We start from the raw sequence: 24,465 nt of genomic DNA, 5'->3' as shown, positions 1-24,465 counted from the left end.
TTACTTATCGATCAGAGGGTACACACTGGGTGTAAACACAGTGTGATGAGAGTTCTGTTTTAAAACAAATTTTCGAACAAAGTAGGTGAGGAGGGGAAATGCATTGCATGCCCCACAGGAACAGTGGCAGCTCCCAGCATCCCTGTACAAACACCAAATATTCCCACATAGGATGAGGTGATTTGACACACTGACATTTTCTGTGACAAAAAAAAAAATGTGACTGTGCTGCAAATTCCAACAATGCTAGGGACAAAAACCAATCACCCACAGCAGAACTATAAAATCCAACAGATTCTGTAACTGTCCTAAGAAAAGCAGCGACTGCATTTCAATAAAGTAGAAAGATAATTACAAGAGCTCAGAAATCTTCACAAACACTCAGAAGTATACTTTAAAAAAATGTCAGCAAATTCTCGATAACTGCAGAAATCGTCAGAGATGAGTACTGTAGTGCTACGCTGAAAGCTAAAGCAGAAAGAAGCACTGCACTTTGTATAAAGCCGTTTACAAATTCACCAGAGGTTCCAACTCGGTAAAAAAAAAGAGATTCCAGTTCAACAGGAGCAAAGAGCAAGTACACATGACAAGCAGTGTCTCTAATCCTGCATCCTCTTATCGAGCTACATTCCTCACCCACCGTCTGTTCCCACTTTCCTCTCCACTCTCAACTGTGTCTCTGCCTCCGGCTCACTTCAGGCATGCCTCAGCCTCAGAGCTCTTCGTCTTCCTCCCCCGCGCGTACAGCGTGCACACCGCTAGACTGACAGTTTTAGACTCTGACAGTTTCTGGGGGCGGGTGTCTCCTCCGAGCAGCAGGCAGGCATCTCTGGTCTCAGGACGGATCTAATCGCTTTGCTGCTCGGACGCTCTTTGCCGCTTGGACGCTGGCTAATTATACCACATGGGTGGCCAAATTTTACCCGGGCGGCCGCGGATCTTACCCGGGCGGCGCGTCCTGCTAATATGCTCTGGGGAGAACACTGGATCTGTTAGGTTGCGAGGAATCCAATTTTGGATTAATGCATGTATGGAAGTCACCTGCCATTATTCAGGGGCAAACCCAGGACTTTCAAAGGTGGGAATTCCTGAAAGGTCTCCCTCAGCCACGCACAATACAGTATAATTATATGGTAGGACATCATGCTGGGTACACACAATTCAATTTCCCATATGACTGACCAACAACGGGATCGATCAGGAGCAGTTTGGATACAGATAATAATAATAAACACAGCAGAGCACAGTGCTGTGCTCATACCTAACTCTGTACACACACTGCTGCTCCATGCTCTGTACACACACTGCTGCTCCGTGCTCTGTACACACACTGCTGCTCCGTGCTCTGTACACACACTGCTGCTCCACGCTCTGTACACACACTGCTGCTCCACGCCCTGTACGCACACTGCTGCTCCATGCCCTGTACGCACACTGCTTCTCCATGCTCTGTACACACTGCTGCTCCATGCTCTGTACACACGCTGCTGCTACATGCCCTGTATACACACAGCTGCTCCATGCCCTGTACACACACAGCTGCTTCATGCCCTGTACACATGCTGCTTCTCCATGCTTTGTACACACGCTGCTTCTTTATGCTCTGTACACACACTGCTGCTCCATGCCCTGTACACACACTGCTGCTCCATGCCCTGTACACACACTGCTGCTCCATGCCCTGTACACACACTGCTGCTCCATGCCCTGTACACACACTTCTGCTCCATGCCCTGTACACACACTGCTGCTCCATGCTCTGTACACATACAGCTGCTCCATGCCCTGTACACACACTGCTGCTCCATGCCCTGTACACACTTCTGCTCCATGCCCTGTACACACGCTGCTTCTCCATGCTCTGTACACACACTGCTGCTCCATGCCCTGTACACACACTGCTGCTCCATGCCCTGTACACACACTGCTGCTCCATGCCCTGTACACACACTGCTGCTCCATGCTCTGTACACACGCTGCTGCTGCATGCCCTGTATACACACAGCTGCTCCATGCCCTGTACACACACAGCTGCTCCATGCCCTGTACACATGCTGCTTCTCCATGCTTTGTACACACGCTGCTTCTTTATGCTCTGTACACACACTGCTGCTCCATGCCCTGTACACACACTGCTGCTCCATGCCCTGTACACACACTGCTGCTCCATGCCCTGTACACACACTGCTGCTCCATGCCCTGTACACACACTGCTGCTCCATGCCCTGTACACACACTGCTGCTCCATGCTCTGTACACATACAGCTGCTCCATGCCCTGTACACACACTGCTGCTCCATGCCCTGTACACACTTCTGCTCCATGCCCTGTACACACGCTGCTTCTCCATGCTCTGTACACACGCTGCTGCTCCATGCTCTGTACACACGCTGCTTCTCCATGCCCTGTACACACGCTGCTGCTCCATGCCCTGTACACACACATCTGCTCCATGCCCTGTACACACTTCTGCTCCATGCCCTGTACACATGCTGCTTCTCCATGCTCTGTACACACACTGCTGCTCCATGCCCTGTACACACACTGCTGCTCCATGCCCTGTACACACACTGCTGCTCCATGCCCTGTACACACACTGCTGCCCCATGCCCTGTACACACACTGCTGCTCCATGCCCTGTACACACACTGCTGCTCCATACCCTGTACACACGCTGCTGTTCCATGCCCTGTACACACGCTGCTTCTCCATGCTCTGTACACACGCTGCTGCTCCATGCTCTGTACACACGCTGCTTCTCCATGCCCTGTACACACACTGCTTCTCCATGCCCTGTACACACGCTGCTGCTCCATGCCCTGTACACACACTGCTGCTCCATGCCCTGTACACACGCTGCTGCTTCATGCCCTGTACACACGCTGCTTCTCCATGCCCTGTACACACACAGCTGCTCCATGCCCTGTACACACACAGCTGCTCCATGCCCTGTACACACACAGCTGCTCCATGCCCTGTACACACACAGCTGCTCCATGCCCTGTACACACACAGCTGCCTCATGCCCTGTACACATGCTGCTTCTCCATGCTTTGTACACACGCTGCTTCTTTATGCTCTGTACACACACTGCTGCTCCATACCCTGTACACACACTGCTGCTCCATGCCCTGTACACACACTGCTGCTCCATGCCCTGTACACACACTGCTGCTCCATGCCCTGTACACACACTGCTGCTCCATGCCCTGTACACACACTGCTGCTCCATGCTCTGTACACATACAGCTGCTCCATGCCCTGTACACACACTGCTGCTCCATGCCCTGTACACACTTCTGCTCCATGCCCTGTACACACGCTGCTTCTCCATGCTCTGTACACACGCTGCTGCTCCATGCTCTGTACACACGCTGCTTCTCCATGCCCTGTACACACGCTGCTGCTCCATGCCCTGTACACACAGCTGCTCCATGCCCTGTACACACTTCTGCTCCATGCCCTGTACACACGCTGCTTCTCCATGCTCTGTACACACACTGCTGCCTCATGCCCTGTACACACACTGCTACTCCATACCCTGTACACACACTGCTGCTCCATGCCCTGTACACACACTGCTGCTCCATGCCCTGTACACACACTGCTGCTCCATGCCCTGTACACACACTGCTGCTCCATGCCCTGTACACACACTGCTGCTCCATGCCCTGTACACACACTGCTGCTCCATGCCCTGTACACACACTGCTGCTCCATGCCCTGTACACACACTGCTGCTCCATGCCCTGTACACACACTGCTGCTCCATGCCCTGTACACACACTGCTGTTCCATGCACTGTACACACGCTGCTTCTCCATGCTCTGTACACACGCTGCTGCTCTATGCTCTATACACACGCTGCTTCTCCATGCCCTGTACACACGCTGCTTCTCCATGCCCTGTACACACACTGCTGCTCCATGCCCTGTACACACGCTGCTGCTCCATGCCCTGTACACACGCTGCTGCTCCATGCCCTGTACACACGCTGCTGCTCCATGCCCTGTACACACGTTGCTTCTCCATGCCCTGTACGCACGCTGCTTCTCCATGCCCTGTACACACACTGCTGCTCCATGCCCTGTACACACACTGCTACTCCATGCCCTGTACACACACTGCTGCTCCATGCCCTGTACACACACTGCTGCTCCATGCCCTGTACACACGCTGCTTCTCCATGCTCTGTACACACGCTGCTTCTCCATGCTCTGTACACACACTGCTGCTTCATCCAAAGTCAACTGTAGCAGGGAATGAAAGGGGGCAGTGCTGTGAGCTGCAGGATGCCTGCAGATATTCTGGTGTCTCAACTTGTGCTTGTCCCCAGGCACTGCACTGGCCCTGGTCTGAGGGGGGATTCTGGGCAGCTGTAATCCCCCGTGTTTGCCTATGATTATAAGAGTCCCCCTAGAATGAACTTTAACTTTACGAATGAGGTGTCTCATAAATTTTAATAAATTTTAATTTACCAGAATTTGGAGCATAAGCATTGACAATAGTGAATCATATTTTGTTAATTTCACATATAATAATCATGAACTGTCCCTGAGGGTCTCAAATTTTTTCTTTAATATCCACTTCTAGCTTGCGGTGAAAAGCAATCAGTAGGCCTCAAGATATGTCCACAGATTCTTTCCATTTATTAATTGCAAAAAAAAAAAAAAGAATATAAGAGTACCGGTCATTCGCCATAGTGGACCTTGTATAGATGCTAAGATACCCCTTCCCAATATCAAAATAGTCAACACTTTTTAAACATACAAAGAAATAACACTGAACTCAAAACTGTGGGTTTTAGAGTTTGCATGAGATTGTAGTACTACTATTAGAGGTTGGAAGAGTTTGGTGGTCGATTTAAAGCCAACTTGGCTCAAAGAGAATCTGTTATTATTCATTTTCAAGGATCTGTCTAAATTCTTCAGAATGTCTGTAAAAGGACCATAGTCTCCATGTGTCAGAAAATTTCTCCGATCTACCCTGTATGGCAAATACTGCACTTTCTAGTTCATAGATTGAATCTAATTCTTTCACTACACCTGTTAGTGTTGGTATTTTCGTAGTTCCCCATGCCCTTACAAGTAAAGTTTTTGCAGCATTCAGAATATGCCTGACTACCGAACCCTTGAAAGACTTCATGCTCCAATCATTGCAACATAACAGGTAGAATTGAGGAGAGAACGGTGTCTCTCTGTTTGTCATTTCTTTGATCAGCGATTCAATTTTTGTGCCAGAAGGGTGTTATAAATGGACAGTTCCATAAAATGTGTGATAGAGAACCTTGGTCCTGTCCACATCTCCAGCAAGTGGGGTCTCTGTCTAGGTAGATTTTTGACAGCTTAAGCGGTGTATAATGCCATCCCGTTAATATTTTATAATTGATCTCCTGAATATGGGAAGCCATGGAGGTTTTGTGTGCATATATACACATAGAGGTTTTCTGTTTCCTGCTAAAGGAGACACCCTGGTCATTTTCCCAGGCTGCAAGATATGGTAGTGAATTCACGTCGCTATCTGTTAGTATAACATAAACCAGTGAGAGTGTCTTACGCAAAAGTTCGGTAGCCTGACACAGCCTTTCAAAATCTGAGCTTTCTCTAACCAAAGAGAGCCGTAAACCAGTAGATTATATGAAATGCCAGATCTCATTGAAACCCCACTAGTCTAGTTTATTATTAGCATAAATATGTTTTAACTTCTCTAGTGCCAACCATCTTCCATTTCTGCAGAAATCCTTAGTTTCATTAGGGCCATCAAATTTCCAATGGCATAGGTATCCAGACATACAGCCATGTGTGAATTCTGGGTTGTCCCATAGAGGTGTCAAAGGGGTAGGCCATGGTGAGACGTCTGGCAGAAGGCGCACCTTAGATAGTACTCGGAGTGTATTATGGATGAGATCAGACATTGACCATTCCCTTTTCCAAGTTATTGACGACCAGTGAAGATTTGCCAACGGGTAGCTTGAGAGCATCTGTTCTACTCCCACCCATTGTTTAATATTTCCATGTCTATGCCAATCAGCCTTGTTAGGACTGCAGCATAGTAGTACTTTCTCACATCTGGAACAGCTAGCCCGTCTGCTGACTTTGATCTAAATATAATTTGGCGTTTGATCCTGGGTGGCTTCCCTCTCCAAATGTAGCGGTTAAAGACCATCTGTGTTTTTTGGAGAAATGCGTACGGAATTTGTATCGGGAGGGTCAGGAGGAGGTAGAGGAGGCGTGGCATAATGTTCATTTTAATAATTGAGATGCGTCCTAGCCAAGAAAACTGGGGCTTGTCCCACCTTTTAAGGTCTGCGGTTAGAGCATCCAACATTTGAGGGAAATTGGTGGAGAAAATGTCTCTAACGTTTGGAGTAATCTTAACAACCAGATATGTGATGAAGCGATCATTCCATTTGAACGGAAAGCTCCTTTTCAAGATTTCCTCAGTATCAGGAGGGAGATTGATGTTGAGGGCCTCACATTTATCCATGTTTACTTTGAACATGGAAAGTTCTCCAAATGTATGGAACTCTGATATTAAGTTGGGTAGAGATATGACCGGATTAGCTATGTAAAATAATAGATCATCGGCATAGGCCACAATATTGATATCATGACCCTTTATCGAAAGTCCCTTGATATCCACATTACCCCTGATGTGACAAAGAAGAGGTTCTAGGGAAAGGGCGAATATCAAGGGGGAGAACGGGCATCCCTGGTGTGTCCCGTTTGTGATTGGGAAAGAGGTTGACAGGGTGCCATTAACTTTAATGCGTGCTGAGGGTCTACAATATAGCGCATTTACACAGTTAAGCAATCTACCTCCCAAACCTATATATCTCAATACTTCTGCCATCCACATCCAGTCTACCCGGTGGAAGGCTTTCTCAGCATCGGTAGAAAGCAGCATGAATGGGGTTGCCCTCGACCGGGCAAATTGTAGTGCATTTAGGCTTTTAAGCGTGTTGTCTCTACCTTCTCTTCCCGGGATGAATCCCACTTGGTACCATTGCACCAAGTGTCCCATGTGTTCAGCTAATCTATTGGCAAGTATTTTTGAGAAGATTTTGAGATCAAAATTTTGCAAAGAGATAGGCCTATAGCTAGGGCATGCTGTCGGGTCTTTGCCTGTCTTAAGTATGACTGATATATGTGATTGTAGATCTTGTGGCAGAATCGTCGCATCACTCTCTGGGTCTGCTATTTTATTAAATGCTTTGCACATGTGTGGGATCAAAATAGATTTAAAATGTTTGTAGTACTCTATTGGCAGATCATCAGGTCCTGGAGCCTTGCCCGATTTAATGTTAGTTATGACTTGGGCTATTTCATCTTCGGTAATTTCCTCCTCCATGGCTTTTACCATATCATGTGTCTATTATTATTTATTAGATTTATATAGCGCCAACATATTACGCAGCGCTGTACAATAAATAGGATTACAGACAATGACAGAACAATACAGGTAATAGACAATAGATACAACAATACAGGTAATAGCAATAAGATACACAACACATTGCAGATAGACACAACACAATGCAGATAGATATGACAAAACAAGACAAATAACATTTATATCACGCTTTTCTCCTGGCGGACTCAAAGCGCCAGAGCAGCAGCCACTAGGGCGCTTTATAGGCAGTAGCAGTGTTAGGGAGACTTGCCAAAGGTCTCCTACTGAATAGGTGATGGCTTACTGAACAGGCAGAGCCGAGATTCGAACCCTGGTCTCCTGTGTCAGAGGCAGAGCCCTTAACCATTACACCATCCAGCTAGAAATGAAGGCATCTTGGATTCAGCTAGGTATTGTTTCATCGTATCTCTTATGTGTCTCTCTCTACCCCCTCTGGGCTCCCCCCGCAAGTTATAGAGTTTATAGTAGAAGTCTCTGAACACATGTGCTATAGACTCATTGCGGACATGTTTTCGCGATTTAGCCTCTAGAATCTGTGGGACATAGTTTCTTTGTTGCTGTAGTCTAATTGCTCGAGCGAGAAGTTTCCCAGGTTTTTTACCATTTAAGTAAAAAGCATTCTGACATCTATGTGCAGTTCTTAGTGTTTTAGCTTTCATAATTCTCATAACAGAATTTCTAGCATCTGATAATTGAATCAAATCCTGGGGCGCCAGAGATCCTTTGTGCTTTTGCTCAAGGGTCTGGATCACAGCAGTCAGATCGAGTAATTATTTCTCCTGTTGTTTTTTGAGTTTGGTACCCAATTGAATCAAATATCCCCTGATAACACACTTATGTGCTTCCCAGACCGTCCAACAAGGCACGTCATCAGTGGTGTTGAGCCTAAAGTACGATTGCAATTCTTGGGGCTTGATTCACAAAGCGGTGCTAACCTACTTAGCACGTCTAAAGTCTTTAGACGTGCTAACCAGGGGGCTAAGTAGGTTAGCACCAGATTTCTCAATCAGATCGCGCACAAAGTTTTGTGCGCAAAGTTTTGCGCACGCAAAGTCCTATGCGCGCGCAAAGTCCTATGCGCGTGCTAAGTCCATAGGCTTTAATGGGCACTTCGCGCGGAGCGCCATGCGCTATGTGCAGTGCGCGCGTAAAGTTTTACGCGCGAAAAGCTCATATAGACGTGCTAAGGGGGTTTTCACAGGCGTGCTAACAGTTAGCACCGCTTTGTGAATCAAGCCCTTTGTCAATCAGATCAGCAGTTTCTCTGTCTGATAGCATGAAGTGTTGAGTCTCCAGTCAAATGGCTTCCCCCTCTTAGGGCTGCTATAAAGCTCAATGGAGACCGGGGCATGGCCTGAATAAGAGATCACGCCAATGTCTGTTTTAAGCGTATCAGAAAGCAAGTTATGAGATATTAATAGGTAATCAATTCTCGTATAGATTGTGTGCAAGGCCGAGTAAAAGTATAATATCTTGACTGGGGATTCAACATTTCCAGGAGTCTATAAGTTGTATTTCCTGTAGAGCCTTCCTGAGTCTGTTAATTTTGTGAAAAGAGATGGAAGATTTCCCATGGGAAGTATTTAAGCTAGGATTTAAAGCAACATTTAGGTCGCCACCAATAATTACACTTCCCTCCTTAAAGGAATCCAGAGTCTCCAGCAATTTTAACAGAAAGGACACTTGATCAATGCTAGGGGTATATACTCAGCAGATTGTGTGTTTTTGTTCATTAATTATCCCTTTTAGCATTATGTATCTGCCCTGATCGTCCATCAGTGTTTCGATGTTAGTAACTGGGAGGTGTTTGGCTATTAAGATGGCCGCTCCTTTTGATTTAGAAATAGGGGAATTACTAACCTGTATTGACTGGAAGTGTTTTTCAGTAAGGCGTGGGATGGAATCACCTTTAAAATGCGTCTCCTGTATCAGGACAATATTAGCTCTCTGTTTCCACATATCATCTAGTAATGCAGTGCATTTTTCTGGTATATTTTGCCCTTTGGCATTAATCAACACTATTTTTAGCTGTGTCATCTTAGTATATATCTTCCATCTCTTTGTTTGCAAACTCTGAGATACCCGATAACCATAACCAAACTAAGAACAAAAAACAAGTATTTTTATGAAATAAGTTTTCATCACTTTGTGATTATCAGCCTTGAAGGCTGCCCTATTTGGGAAAGAAGAACTCATGGCAAATGTTACCATAGCAACAACTCCTCACTCATTAGTAGCTAAATAAACATTGTACAATCCTATATTAGGAAAATATATAACGAAAACCAACCTGAGTGTGAACATTTTCATTAGTCTCTATTCATATTTTTTTTTCTCTAGATCTCTCTTTTTCTCAGGCAGTGGCTGGATAGTGTACTGGTTAAGGGCTCTGCCTTTGACATGGGAGACCAGGGTTCAAATCCTGGCTAGGTCAAGTATCTATTCAGTAAGGAGTTCAAGGCAACACTCCCTAACACTGCAGGGTGGCCTCTTGAGCGCGTCCCAGTGGCTGCAGCTCTTGAGCGCTTTGAGTCCGACAGGAGAAAAGCACTATACAAATGTTCAGATTATTATCTTTCAGGAAGGGGTTTCTTTGGGTGCTAAGTTTGGGTAGGTGATCCAAATCCAACTCCCATTGTGTGGGCAGTGTTATAGGAGCCAACATTAAAAGAAGCTGACTTCAGGGGGACATAAAGTGGCATGTTTGGACATACCTGGGTCCTAATGAAAGGTGGCTATTGCTTACAGTGGCTTGCAAAAGTATTCGGCCCCCTTGAAGTTTTCCACATTTTGTCACATTACTGCCACAAACACGAATCAATTTTATTGGAATTCCATGTGATAGACCAGTACAAAGTGGTGTACACGTGAGAAGTGGAACGAAAATCATACATGATTCCAAACATTTTGTACAAATCAATAACTGCAAAGTGGGATGTGCATAATTATTCAGCCCCCTTTGGTCTGAGTGCAGTCAGTTGCCCATAGGCATTGCCTGATGAGTGCTAATGGCTAAATAGAGTGCACCTGTGTGTAATCTAATGTCTGTACAAATACAGCTGCTCTGCGATGGCCTCAGAGGTTGTCTAAGAGAATATTGGGAGCAACAACACCATGAAGTTCAAAGAACACACCAGACAGGTCAGGGATAAAGTTATTGAGAAATTTAAAGCAGGCTTAGGCTACAAAAATATTTCCAAAGCCTTGAACATCCCACGGAGCACTGTTCAAGCGATCATTCAGAAATGGAAGGAGTATGGCACAACTGTAAACCTACCAAGACAAGCCGTCCACCTAAACTCACAGGCCGAACAAGGAGAGTGCTGATCAGAAATGCAGTCAAGAGGCCCATGGTGACTCTGGACGAGCTGCAGAGATCTACAGCTCAGGTGGGGGAATCTGTCCATAGGACAACTATTAGTCGTGCACTGCACAAAGTTGGCCTTTATGGAAGAGTAGCAAGAAGAAAGCCATTGTTAACAGAAAAGCATAAGAAGTCCCGTTTGCAGTTTGCCACAAGCCATGTGGGGGACACAGTAAACATGTGGAAGAAGGTGCTCTGGTCAGATGAGACCAAAATGGAACTTTTTGGCCAAAATGCAAAACGCTATGTGTGGCAGAAAACTAACACTGCACATCACTCTGAACACACCATCCCCACTGTCAAATATGGTGGTGGCAGCATCATGCTCTGGGGGTGCTTCTCTTCAGCAGGGACAGGGAAGCTGGTCAGAGTTGATTGGAAGATGGATGGAGCCAAATACAGGGCAGTCTTGGAAGAAAACCTCTTGGAGTCTGCAAAAGACTTGAGACTGGGGCGGAGGTTCACCTTCCAGCAGGACAACGACCCTAAACATAAAGCCAGGGCAACAATGGAATGGTTTAAAACAAAACATATCCATGTGTTAGAATGACCCAGTCAAAGTCCAGATTTAAATCCAATCGAGAATCTGTGGCAAGATCTGAAAACTGCTGTTCACAAACGCTGTCTAGCTAATCTGACTGAGCTGGAGCTGTTTTGCAAAGAAGAATGGGCAAGGATTTCAGTCTCTAGATGTGCAAAGCTGGTAGAGGCATACCGTAAAAGACTGGCAGCTGTAATTCCAGCAAAAGGTGGTTCTATAAAGTATTGACTCAGGGGGCTGAATAATTACGCACACCCCACTTTGCAGTTATTTATTTGTAAAAAATGTTTGGAATCCTGTATGATTTTAGTTCCACTTCTCACGTGTGCACCACTTTGTATTGGTCTTTCATGTGGAATTCCAATAAAATTGGTTCAGCTTTGTGGCAGTAATGTGACAAAATATGGAAAACTTCAAGGGGACTGAATACTTTTGCAAGCCACTGTATATGCTAGGAGGCCGTCAGCATGCAGATACGTTGGGGGGATCGACTATGTTTCAATGTGTTGGAAATAGGATGTTATATCTCTCATCTGAATTATATGGGTTAGGGAGGGTTGGCACCAGAGCCTCTGACTAGGTTATATAAACTACAGCCAGCTGTCGCCTACCGTGAGGCCAATTACTGGGCAATGACATTATACCACAGCTTTGTTGCAGTTTAGTAGTCTCTCTACTATCCCCAAGCATCTATATATTCCTAATTTCTCATATGACAGTTAGCTCTTGAATAAAATCCACCCGGGTTTATAATGGAGGTATAAAATGTTTTAGGTGATATGAAAAGTAGCAGTAGGGTATTGTACCATGTTAGCCATCAGTAAAAGCAAGAAGTTTTAAATCCGGATGATACCATTTATTGGCTAACTACAAATGAATAAAAATAAACAAGCTTTCGGCCTTGCAGCCTTCGTCAGGTTTACATCCTTTTAGTTTGCAGGCTGATGGTACAGACAGCTTTATACATGCAACATCAAAAGGGAAAACAGATTTTTTTTCAAGCATAAATACATGTCATCGAGATGTTTTACATAAGGCATCTCAATGACATGTATTTATGCTTGAAAAAAAAATCTGTTTTCCCTTTTGATGTTGCATGTATAAAGCTGTATGTACCATCAGCCTACAAACTAACGTGATATGAAAAGATATAGCGATTAAAGCAATATTACATAGCTCATTCTATATATAACTAGCTGCAGTAGATGGAACATAGTTAATATGCATTTCACTTTGGTTAGCATTTCTACATTTTTGTAATATTACTATTTTCCATGCTAATAGCATACATTTAATATGTAACAGACATATATTTAATAGCTAACTGAGCTGCTATACGTGTTGCGATGTAGAGTTAGTAGTTCATATAGGCAAGGGCTTCTCCTGGTGAGAGTTCTCTACATGGCTGTGTGTATTTAGGCTAGTGTTGAGAATATAAGATTCTGCGTCGAATTAGAATATGATATTCCGCTGTAGGCACCGATTTTACCCCTCTATTTTTCAAGAAAGATAAAGTGCGTCACAGCACTGGAATAATATCTTTCAAATGGCCCCATGGCATCCCATCCATAGAATTCCCCCTCCCAACCTAAGCTACAACCCAGCTCGAAGCAGATATCCCCTCTTCTAGCTCTTAGTTGTGGGGATCAGATAAATTGAGGACTAACGTCCGCCATTTTCTCTTCAAAATGAAGTGCGTCACACTTAGTATACAAGTTTCCATACGTATAATAGTATCCCATAAACATCCCCCCTCCCCACCTAACTTATGCCCCAGCCCGTAGGAAGTCACCCCTACTTATCTGGAATTGGAGATCGATACAAGGTAGTCATCGATTAGGTTCCGCCAGCTGGGTTGTTTCATAGTTGCTTCTGACGGCGGGTCCGTTGCAACAGGCCTGAGAATATTTGCTCGGGATTCCATTCCGGAACTTCCACCTCTAGAAGATCTAAGGATTTGAATAGCTCCGGTAAGTCTGATGGGGTGCGTAGAATGTATGATTTCTCATTTCTGGTGGTTTGTACTTGGAATGGAAATCCCCATTTATAGCTCGCTCCTTGTTCCTGAAGTGACTTCAGAAGTGGCTGAAGGGCTCTGTGTTGGGCTAGATCTTGGAAGAAACTGAGCTGGGACCCTTCATGGATTACTTCAACTCGTTTCCTGACAGCCTGCATGATGTTCTCCTTGAGCGTGAAGTGGTGAATTCTACATATCACATCACGTGGGGGTTCAGTATCGGCTGGTATGGGGCGTAGAGCCCGATGAATCCTGTCGATTCTAATGGCGGTGTCATCTGGGTTTCTCAGGAGGCCATTGAAAATGGATGTAACCGTAGTAAGAAGTTGTTTGGTGGAAACTGACTCAGGGAGTCCCCAGATCCGTATATTATTTCTACGGCTACGGTTCTGTAAATCCTCCATGCCTGTTCTAAGTGTGGCATTTAACGTTCACTTTTTCTTGTGATCTGCCTTCAGGTTTGCCAGTTCTGTTTGCATGGTTTCAATGGTAGCTTCAACTCTGGCAATGCGGTTGCTGTTTTCTGTCACCACCGCGCTTAGCTCTTGCAAGTCTTCCCCTTTGGTAGTCGTGATTTTATCAGTCAGTTCGGAGAGATCACTTGTGGTCAGCAGGCTGTGCAGAAAGTCCCAAATTTAATTTAGGGACCCGATAGTAGCTTCACTACTGCCTTCCTTGGAGTTAGAGCTTCTTATGTTGCTTTTCCGCGGCGCGGGTATTCAGGAACTTTGTGACGGTTTGCTGGGTCAGCTCTTCCTTTCTTTGTGATTTAGAGGTAGTAGATTTCTTCCTGAATTCTCCAGGCATACTTTATAGAGAGCTGTGGAAAGATAGAAGCAGTTTTATGGCTGGTTCCAATTCTCTGCATGAGGAGTTCTGCCCAAGCATGTCCTCACGCCTCCATGGCAAGCTCCGCCACCTCGTCTCTTCCTGTTATGTTCCTAAATTCTTTTGTCACCTTTCCCATCGCTCGGTGGGATAAAAGCCGACCTTAGTCTCATAGGGTATAGATATTTTGAGGTATTCTCTACGTATTTTTCATAAATGCCAGGCACTGGTTGGAGAGGATGACTTTAATATTTCATTGAGTGTTCGCTTATGGAGTAATCCCAAATTACCTGAGTTCCTATCTCTCATTGATGTGGGATTCTGGGTAATAAAAAAAACAAAAAAAACTTTGTTAGACATCTTTTTTTTCTATGCTAAAAAAAACCTGTCACATTAGAATGGAAGAAGGCCATAGAGAGCCTCCTTTGGTTCTATGGAAACAATTAGTTAATTCAGCTCTTCCCTTATATCAGTTGACATGGATAGTGAGAGGAGCAGGGTCAAAAGTCTGGGGCTCTTGGTTACATAATACGGAATTGGCCATTGGTAACCTGAACATAACGCCTAGTATAGTTGACTCAGTCTAAAGGATTATTCCTTTGGCTGTAAACAATTAATTTAGGATGTTGTGGTAATTTTCCTGTGTCATACTGTTCTCACTGTGTCTGGGTGATCGCTATAGCTAGTCCATATTCCTATTCGATTTGCAAGAAACTTTGTATATTTGATTCCATGTATATGACCATGGTTTATATGAGATTCATTTTGCATGATCAGTTCACTGTTAAAGTAAACCAGAGATCAAAAGAACTAAGGATTGATACTTACCCGGGGCTTCCTCCAGCCCCATAAGCTTGCCTGAGTCCCACACCGTCCTCCCGAGGTCTGCTGTTCAGCTGCGATCAGTCCCAGTAACTGGCTCAGTCGGTCTACTGAACATACGTGGGAGGTCCGCACATGCGCAGAAGACCCAGACTGGACCTGACTAAGCTCTGGGTAAGTATCAAATTTTTAGTTCTTTTGATCTCTGGTACAATTTAAGCATTGCTGTTTGTTTTAATCTTGGAAATTCAATACAATTGTTTAATAATAATAATAATAATAATAATAATAATAATAGTGCAGACACACTTTTACTAATAATATTTTATTTTCTTTTAGGCTACATTTCTTATGTTCCTTCAAATCATATTGATTCAAACATAGACAGATCTCCATCTAGAGGTATGTTTTTGTATTCTAGATTGTAAATTATCCTCTTCTTATGTGTTTTAAAGAGGAAGTGTTAAGTATAGGGTCTCAGAGAAAAAAAACCCACATATATCAGTAGATAAATACTGGCTTTACTTACGTAACATATGCATTACACTGTCCATGTTTTGATTTCAGTCAATTTTTACATAGTATATACAGAGATTTATGTTCCTGACAGTTCCTGACAGGTTCCACCTTTGACTGTCTGTGTCTGAAGCCAATCGTGATGTAATATCCTCCCTTACCCTGCTTCCACTCTTCCTCCTGATTTAGTATGCAGTAGCCCTCCCAACTCCCAGTCCTCAGACACTCCCACCAAGCTGCGGATGTCTTCATGCCTCCCCCCCTCCAGAAACAGGTGCAGATGTCTGCCTGACCACCCCCCCCCCCCCCAGGCTCCTAAGGAGTACACAGAGCCGCAAAAGAGAAGTTGCAGAGCATGCTGGGAGTTTTTTTTCTCTCTACTGCCCTCCCTGTTCCTCCCCTTCATTTCCCTATCCCTTACTAATTCTTTACTGCAGCCTGATTGGCTGCTTCCTCTCTGATTGGATGCTGTCCCCTGTCAGCTCTCATCCCCACCGCCCCCAGCAGGAGCCTGTGCAATATTCTTCTCCCCCTGAAACAGGTGCGGATGCCTTCTCACATGGCGAGTCACATGATAGGAATCACGAGCAGTAGAGAGAGAGATGCACAGCGACAGAGGAAACTGCGGTGGAGATGTACTCTGCTCCCGGTCTCTCTCTCTGTGTGAAGGGGAGGAACAGGGAGGGCAGTAGAGAGAAAAAAACCTCCCAGCATGCTCTGCAAAGACGATTGCTATTCTGCCGACAAAAAAGTAAGATAGATTTTTAACTTCAGTATTGCCCTTTTGGCTACCTTCTAAACTATTTAACACAGGAGAATACAGATTTAAAGAGAGTCTGAAGCGAGAATAGATCTCGCTTCAGACCTCATATATAGCAGGGGCACGTGTGCCCCTGCTAAAACGCCGCTATCCCGGGGCTTAACGGGGGTCCCTGTCCCCCCAAATCCCCTCCGTAATGCGGGGGAGCGCTTCCGCATTGGGGCAGGGCTAACCGCCGCAGCCCTGCCCCACGCGCGTCTGTCAGCGAGTATCTCCGCCTCTCCCCCGCCCCTCTCAGTCTTCCTTCACTGAGAGGGGCGGAGGAGAGGCGGCGATGCGCGTCTGATAGACGTGCTGAGAGGCAGGGCTGCAGCCGTTAGCCCTGCCTCTAGGAAGCATATTCTACGACCAACCTTTGCGACCAACTTTTGCGGGGGGTGGGTTGGGGGGTCAGGGACCCTCGTTTAGCCGCAGGATAGCGGCGTTTTAGCAGGGGCACACGTGCCCCTGCTATATATGAGAGCTGAAGCGAGATTTAGTCTCGCTTCAGTATTTCTTTAAATTTGCTTTTTTTTCCTAACAGTTACTCTTTAACCACTTGCCGACCGCCCACTACCGATGGGCGGCGACAAAGTGGCACCCCCAGGAACCGCGTAATGCCGATAGGTGTCAGGTCCTGGGGGACTGAATTGCCAGGGATCACGCGTACAGATACGCGCGCATCTGCCGGCATTAGGCTCTGCCCACCCGCGACGTCAACCCACCGGCTATTTAGGAGTGACCCGATCTGCCGCTACAAAGTGTATAATACACTTTGTAATGTATACAAAGTTTATTATACAGGCTGCCTCCTGCCCTGGTGGTCCCAGTGATCAAGGACCACCAGGGCAGGAAGCAGCCCCTCTAGTAAGCACCCAAGCACGCTGATCCTTCCCCCTGATCGCCCACAGCACCCCTCAACCTCCCCCCCCCCCCCCCCGATCGCCCCCTCAGACCCCTGTTTGCACCCAATCACCCAACAGAAAAAAGAGTCCAATAGCTCTACTGCAGAACTTAAAATTAGTACCAGGGAGTCAACCAGTCAGCACCGAGATCCAACGAGGTGCACAGGAAGCTTAGCAAAGTGAAAGGAAGACTGGGTCTCTACCTGGATTTTTGCAATTATAGCAGAATATTTATTGTGCCATAGCAGCTAGAAACACAACGTTTCGGCCAGAGGCCTTTATCAAGTGTTACTGTAACGATTGTGGGATATCTCCGTGTTCAGCGCACATGGCGTGCGCTGACACGGCGGAAATCCTCCACAAGCGTATGAAGGGGGGAACCCAGCTTTGGTGTAAGCACCAGTAGAGGGCAATTCCCACCAGCAGATGGCGCTGTGGAGTGCAGACTAGCACAATCGCTGCACGGCCACAGATGCCAGATGGGGATTGTACAGATCTAAGACACGCAGGGCTGAACAGCCCTTAAAGAGAAAGAGCACAGATATAGGATGAATGTGTACCCAGCGACTGTGAACACACATCAGCAGAAACCAAAGCAAGAACGCAATCGCAGAGAATGGCGATTGCCAAGAGACACCAGCCATAAAAAGGACAGGGCACGAGAGGAGAAAAGGCGCAGCAAACAACAATGAGAAAACAACGAAAATAACAAACGCTAACTAAACGCGAACACCGCACTCATTCGCAACAGCGAACGCGTTTACAGCGCGGTCTCCGCGTGTTAAGCACAAAAGAGACAAGCACGCCTAACTAACCACCGACAGACAAACACGAAACAGAGAACGCGAGCGCTTGCTTAACGGTTACCTCACCGAACCTACAGTAAGCGTTCGTATCAGACAAGACAGACAAACGGAAAACAGGAATAAGCTAGGAAGGATCCACAGCCACTACCGCTAGGGGCTAGTGCGATCCAAGCAAGGCAGGCAGATGAGATAGCTGGTAGCAACCGCTGCTCCAGGCTATACTCCAGGAAAACAGCACAGAAGGATCCACAGCACTAACGCAAGGCTAGTGCGATCCAGGCAAGATAGATCAGAAGGATCCACAGCACTACCGCTAGAGGCTAGTGCGATCCAGGAAAACAGAATGGAAGGATCCACAGCACTAGCGCAGGGCTAGTGCAATCCAGGCAAGACAGATCAGAAGGGGCTACCGGTAGCAACCGCTGCCCCGGTTAGCACCCAGACAAACAGAACGATTTCCTGTTGACCACCGCTGGGACAGGACAATCGCAACAGACAGACAAAACAGATATGCAATCTAACTGCACTAGGAAACTGCCTAGTACAGTTCCACGAATTACTCTAAGATACCTTTAACAAGAAATAGCATGGCTGACACTCTAGGAGTGTTTCAACAAACCCTGAAGGAATGACCAGCAAAGGATTGTGGGTAATCCCAACCTTTATACTGCCAGCAGCTAGATGATTTGCATAACCAATGTATGCAAATCTCTCAGCAGAAGAGCAGGTCTGGAACTTGCAAGACAGAGCCAGGTCTCTTATCCAGAGACCTGCATCCCTCAGACACAAGGAATGGTCAAACAGCTGTCTGCCTGTGCAGCCAGCTGAGCGGATTCATACAGTTACCAAATACAATCAGTGCTCACATATATAAGAAAAACAAAAGTTTGCTTTCCTAAAACAGAAAGAATTTGCGATAATTCAGGTTGGAGTGAGCTCAAGATGTCTCCCAGGCACCACTGCTGAATATATGCAAATTAACCATTGTTAATGTTAATGCAAATTAACAATGGTTAATTTGCATATATTCAGCAGTGGTGCCTGGGAGACATCTTGAGCTCACTCCAACCTGAATTATCGCAAATTCTTTCTGTTTTAGGAAAGCAAACTTTTGTTTTTCTTAACATCTTAGTAAGGGGGCTTTTAGGACCATTGTAGTCCCTTACACACCCCAATGAGTTCTGGGTCACCATGAGCTTGCTGGTTAGTCTGTGCCTCTCGGATTTACAAGCCCTACTCCATAGAGCCAAATTAATCCATGCCATGCACTGATGAGGATCAAACAATCCGAAACAGTCTGTATGCATGTTGGATTATTATGGCTCTGTACATATTAACAAGCTGACACATGATTGCATTCCAGCGGTTCTGGAGGTGTGTTTAGCTTCTAAGGGTACAATGGTTAATTTGCATATATTCAGCAGTGGTGCCTGGGAGACATCTTGAGCTCACTCCAACCTGAATTATCGCAAATTCTTTCTGTTTTAGGAAAGCAAACTTTTGTTTTTCTTAACATCTTAGTAAGGGGGCTTTTAGGACCATTGTAGTCCCTTACACACCCCAATGAGTTCTGGGTCACCATGAGCTTGCTGGTTAGTCTGTGCCTCTCACATATATAAGACTCACATAATAGAAAAATAGGGCGGGCACAACCTTAATACTAAAAGATTGAGAGCGCGGCCAATTTAAAGAGACAGTACATAAATTACAGCAAAAAGTTGCTACAAAAAACATCTCAAATTAAAGTCCTCATTAAGTCCATTCAGAGTTAGTGTACTCAGCTTGTCGATCCATCTGTTCTCACGCCTCAATAGAGCGGTCTGTTCGTCCACACGTGTGCTGGTTAACACCTTCTCCAGTACGCACCATTGTAAGTCACTCACTCTGTGGTTGCATTCAAAGAAGTGCTTACCTACAGGGGAGTCAATTTTTTTATTAGGGTCGTTATAATATTTTCCATACAACCTGATGTCACTACGGTGCTCATTAATTCTAACGCGTACAGGTTTCGTAGTCTGTGCTACGTACCCCATGCCGCATGGGCATTTTAATAAATAAATTACATTAGGCGTCACACAGGAGAAGTTCACGTTCACTTTGATTTTAGTTCCTTTCATTGGGTGTCTGATGTAATCACCTTTTATAACGCTGGAACAGTTCTGGCAGCTGAGACACGGGAATGTTCCCAATATTTTAGGTATAAAAGTATCTTTCTGGCCTGAATTTTTCTTCTTCACATCAGCTTTAACCAGCATATCCCTTATGCTCTTTCCTTTTCTGTATACAAAAGATGAAGGGATGGGAAACACTTTCAACAGAACAGGGTCCGCCTCTATAAGGGTCCAATTGTCAAGAATGCTTTTTCTGACTAATCTTGCGTGATTATCAAACATGGAAATATACTGGACTCCCCTGTTCTGCTGGTGACTACATTTCTTTTGTCTCAGTTCTTTTCTATCCAATAAAGCCACTGTCTGTGCTGTTCGCTCTACCTCTTCCTTTTTATAACCTCTTTTTATAAAATTATGCGTCAATCTATCGCCTGTTTAGAATAGCCCTCATCGCTTGACGTGATACGTCTAGCCGTATGAATTGGCTCTTTGGGAGGCCTCTTACCAAGGAGGGAGGGTGACAGCTGCTTGCTAACAGAGCATTATTTCTATCCGTTTTTTTCCTGTATAAATTGGTGTGAAAAACAGTTCCATCAAAGTACACATCAACATCTAGGGAATGTAAATTGCTAGCATGAAATTCCAAAGTGAACTTGATCGTATTGTGAACGGTGTTTAAATCTTCCACAAAACTCCTCAGGCATTCCTCAGATCCCCTCCAGCAAAAGAACAGATCGTCTATAAAGCGACAGTATGCAGTGCCAAATTTATTGAAAATGTTGCTACCTAGAATGTGTCTTGTCTCAAATTCTCCCATGAAAATGTTAGCCAACGTCGGTGCATATGGGGCCCCCATTGGGACACCGCACATTTGCAGAAAGAAATGTTTTTGCACCCTGAAATAGTTTGAGCGAAGACATAGGCGTAACAAGTCCATGACAAAAAGGACATTGATGCGGGAGTCAGTATTACACTGTAATGACCTATTGATTCCAAGGCCTCAATATGAGGTATATTGGTATATAGACTCACCACGTCCAAACGCACAAGGTATTTGATGTCAGTGGTATCTATCCTGTCCAAAAAATTCAAAAAATTAGTAGTGTCCTGTAGACAGCAAGGATTAGCTTTAACCACCGGCTGCAGTATACTGTCAATATAAATACCAAGTGGTTCCATCAGAGAGTCAGAGGCTGACACTATTGGGCGACCTGGCAGATTAATAGGATCTTTATGCACCTTAGGTAAAGTATAAAGCACAGGTACCCGATAGTGTTCCTTAAGCAGTGCAAGTTTCAACTTGTTGGATATCAATCCTTCATCATAAGCCCCAGTTACCAACTCACTGATTTCAGTCTTAATCGTTAATGACGGGTCACACAATAAAGCTGTATAAGTTTCACTGTCCCCAACCTGTCTCATCAACTCAGAGACAGTCTACACCTGGAGTTTAATTAGAAGAGCACAGCGCAGAGGAAGAAGGGGATTTGGAGGAGCAGTGCCAGGACCTTATAGGAATCAAGCTGAGTCTGAATCTGAAGTGGAACAGCCAGGGGGCGCTAGACTTTTTTTCCCGTAGGAGCCTCCGTAGATGCAGGTGGAGGAGACACAGACGACGTGTGCACGCTAGCACTGCGCTCCAACGACTCGGCCAGGAGGAAACCATCCCCCAACAGGGCTCATTTTACAGCCCAGCGCCCGCCGCCGTCAGCTGCAATAATGCGGGTCACACGGAGCCAGAATCGCCGGTAGCGCTGATCTCCCATGCCTCTACAGAGATCGTGAGTATTGTGGATCATATTGATTCTTTAGGTGGGTTCCCATATGCTGATAGCTGGAGTGATGTTACTTCAATAGAAGGTCAGGGACTTGTAATTAATATCTCAAAGAGGGATTTTGACAAAGCAGAATTGACTGCCCTCAATCGAGGACTTAGTTTTGCTCCCAGTTTTTATCAAGAGATCTTTGACATTAAGGTTGATTTGTATAAGTTTATACGCAAAATGAAATGGCGTTTGTGGCATCATCAGAAAGAACCTGTGAACCGTTTAAATAGAGCTATTATTAGCACTGATGATGGAATTCCGATGAGATTAAGATAAGGAAGTAAATTAGAAGCACCCATTCAAAATGCCACTTTGGAGATTTTTGAAAAGACAGTATTACATTCTTTAGAGTTGTCCTGGGAACATAATAAGTATAAAACTGCTCATAACATCACTGCAAAGGAAAGGAATGCACCGACAAAGCTATAGAGTGTCAGCCTCTGACTCTCTGATGAAACCACTGGGTATTTATATTGACAGTATACTGCAGCCGGCAGGGGCGTCGCTAGCCCTGTTTTAGGGGGGCACGTGCCCCCAATCTTTCCTGGGGTGCCACGGATCTCCCGGCCGCCGCTGCCCCCTCTGTCAGCGGCTCCCTCCAGCCGCCGCCGCCGCGTCTCAGACCTCAGGATCAGGCGGCGAGCCGGCGACCAATCGTGCGGGCGCTAGGACCCAGCGCCCGCACTGATATGCGGAAGTGACATCACTTCCGCATATAGAGCGGGTGCGTCCAGCGCCCGCTCGTACATCTGGTCGGGTCGCCGCTGATCCTGAGGTCTGCTGAGAGGTAGGGGGGGGGGGAGCGGCGGCGGCTAGAGAGGGGGCCTCCCTGTCACTCACTCACTAAAGGGGCTCCCTGGCACGCACTCACTCCCTAAAGGGGCTCCCTGTCACTCACTCACTCCCTAAAGGGGCTCCCTGTCACTCACTCACTCCCTAAAGGGGCTCCCTGTCACTCACTCACTCCCTAAAGGGGCTCCCTGGCACGCACTCACTCCCTAAAGGGGCTCCCTGGCACGCACCCACTCCCTAAAGGGGCTCCCTGTCACTCACTCACTCCCTAAAGGGGCTCCCTGTCACTCACTCACTCCCTAAAGGGGCTCCCTGTCACTCACTCCCTAAAGGGGCTCCCTGTCACTCACTCACTCCCTAAAGGGGCTCCCTGGCACTCACTCACTCCCTAAAGGGGCTCCCCTGGCACTCACTCACTCCCTAAAGGGGCTCCCCTGGCACTCACTCACTCCCTAAAGGGGCTCCCCTGGCACTCACTCACTCCCTAAAGGGGCTCCCCTGGCACTCACTCACTCCCTAAAGGGGCTCCCCTGGCACTCACTCACTCCCTAAAGGGGCTCCCTGGCACTCACTCACTCCCTAAAGGGGCTCCCCTGGCACTCACTCACTCCCTAAAGGGGCTCCCCTGGCACTCACTCACTCCCTAAAGGGGCTCCCCTGGCACTCACTCACTCCCTAAAGGGGCTCCCCTGGCACGCACCCACTCCCTAGAGGGGCTCCCTGGCACGCACTCACTAAAGGGGCTCCCTGGCACGCACTCACTCACTAAAGGGGCTCCCTGGCACGCACTCACTCACTAAAGGGGCTCCCTGGCACGCACGCACTCACTCACTAAAGGGGCTCCCTGGCACTCACTCACTCCCTAAAGGGCCTCCCTGTCACTCACTCACTCCCTAAAGGGGCTCCCTGTCACTCACTCACTCCCTAAAGGGGCTCCCTGTCACTCACTCACTGCCTAAAGGGGCTCCCTGGCACTTACTCACTGCCTAAAGGGGCTCCCTGGCACTCACTCACTACCTAAAGGTGCTCCCTGTCACTCACTATCGGGGTCCCTGTCACTCACTACCTAACTGGAGGCGCCTGTCACTCACTAGCTAACCTGGGGGTCCCTGTCACTCACTACCTAACTTGGGGGGGGCTACCATATTAAGGGGGCATTCTGCCTATTTATGTGAAATGCTGTCTATTTATGTGCCTCATGACTGCTGAATGTGTCTTGTTGGGAGCCTTATGATTTGTTGGGGGCCTCATGATTGCTGAATTTGTCTTGTTGGGGGCCTCATGATTTGTTGGGGGCCTCATGATTGCTGAATTTGTCTTGTTGGGGGCCTCATGATTGCTGAATTTGTCTTGTTGGGGGCCTCATGATTTGTTGGAGGCCTCATGATTGCTGAATTTGTCTTGTTGGGGGCCTCCTGATTTGTTGGGGGCCTCATGATTGCTGAATATGTCTTGTTGGGGGTCACATGATTGCTAACTGCGAGACTATGGGAAAAGCTGAATCCTTATCATATGAGACAATAGCATTAAACCTACTTTTTTAGCGTTTTAAAACAGAAAATAAAACTGGGAGGTTCTAAAAAATTGAATACATTTTTCAGGAGTAGGATGGATGAAATTGTTTATCTTCACAGTTTATTTTCAACTTGGATTTTCCATAATGTTCATGTATGAGTTAAAACGTTTGTACAGTATTTAGTTTAAATTGCTGTTGCCACTTTGCGA

General features: G+C 46.2%; 1 protein-coding gene across 9 annotated transcripts in view; it reads left to right on the top strand.

Moving 5' to 3' along the window:
* The window catches only part of ADGRL3 (adhesion G protein-coupled receptor L3), a 2,975,920-nt gene that overhangs the window by 870,448 nt on the left and 2,081,007 nt on the right, over positions 1–24,465 (top strand). For 8 of the 9 annotated variants that reach the window (XM_068233821.1, XM_068233820.1, XM_068233818.1 and 5 more), the window contains exon 6: positions 15,325–15,387. The exons of the other annotated variant lie outside the window; for it this stretch is intronic. In XM_068233821.1, the coding sequence (XP_068089922.1) occupies positions 15,325–15,387 (63 nt within the window). The remainder of the gene's footprint in view (positions 1–15,324; positions 15,388–24,465) is intronic. 9 annotated transcript variants of the gene reach the window in all.

The sequence above is a fragment of the Hyperolius riggenbachi genome, chromosome 1 (genome assembly GCF_040937935.1).
Source record: "Hyperolius riggenbachi isolate aHypRig1 chromosome 1, aHypRig1.pri, whole genome shotgun sequence".
NCBI classification, from domain to species: Eukaryota; Metazoa; Chordata; class Amphibia; order Anura; family Hyperoliidae; genus Hyperolius; species Hyperolius riggenbachi.
The sequence above is the reverse complement of the archived record's forward strand: the minus strand, read 5'-3'. Positions and strand labels throughout refer to the sequence as shown.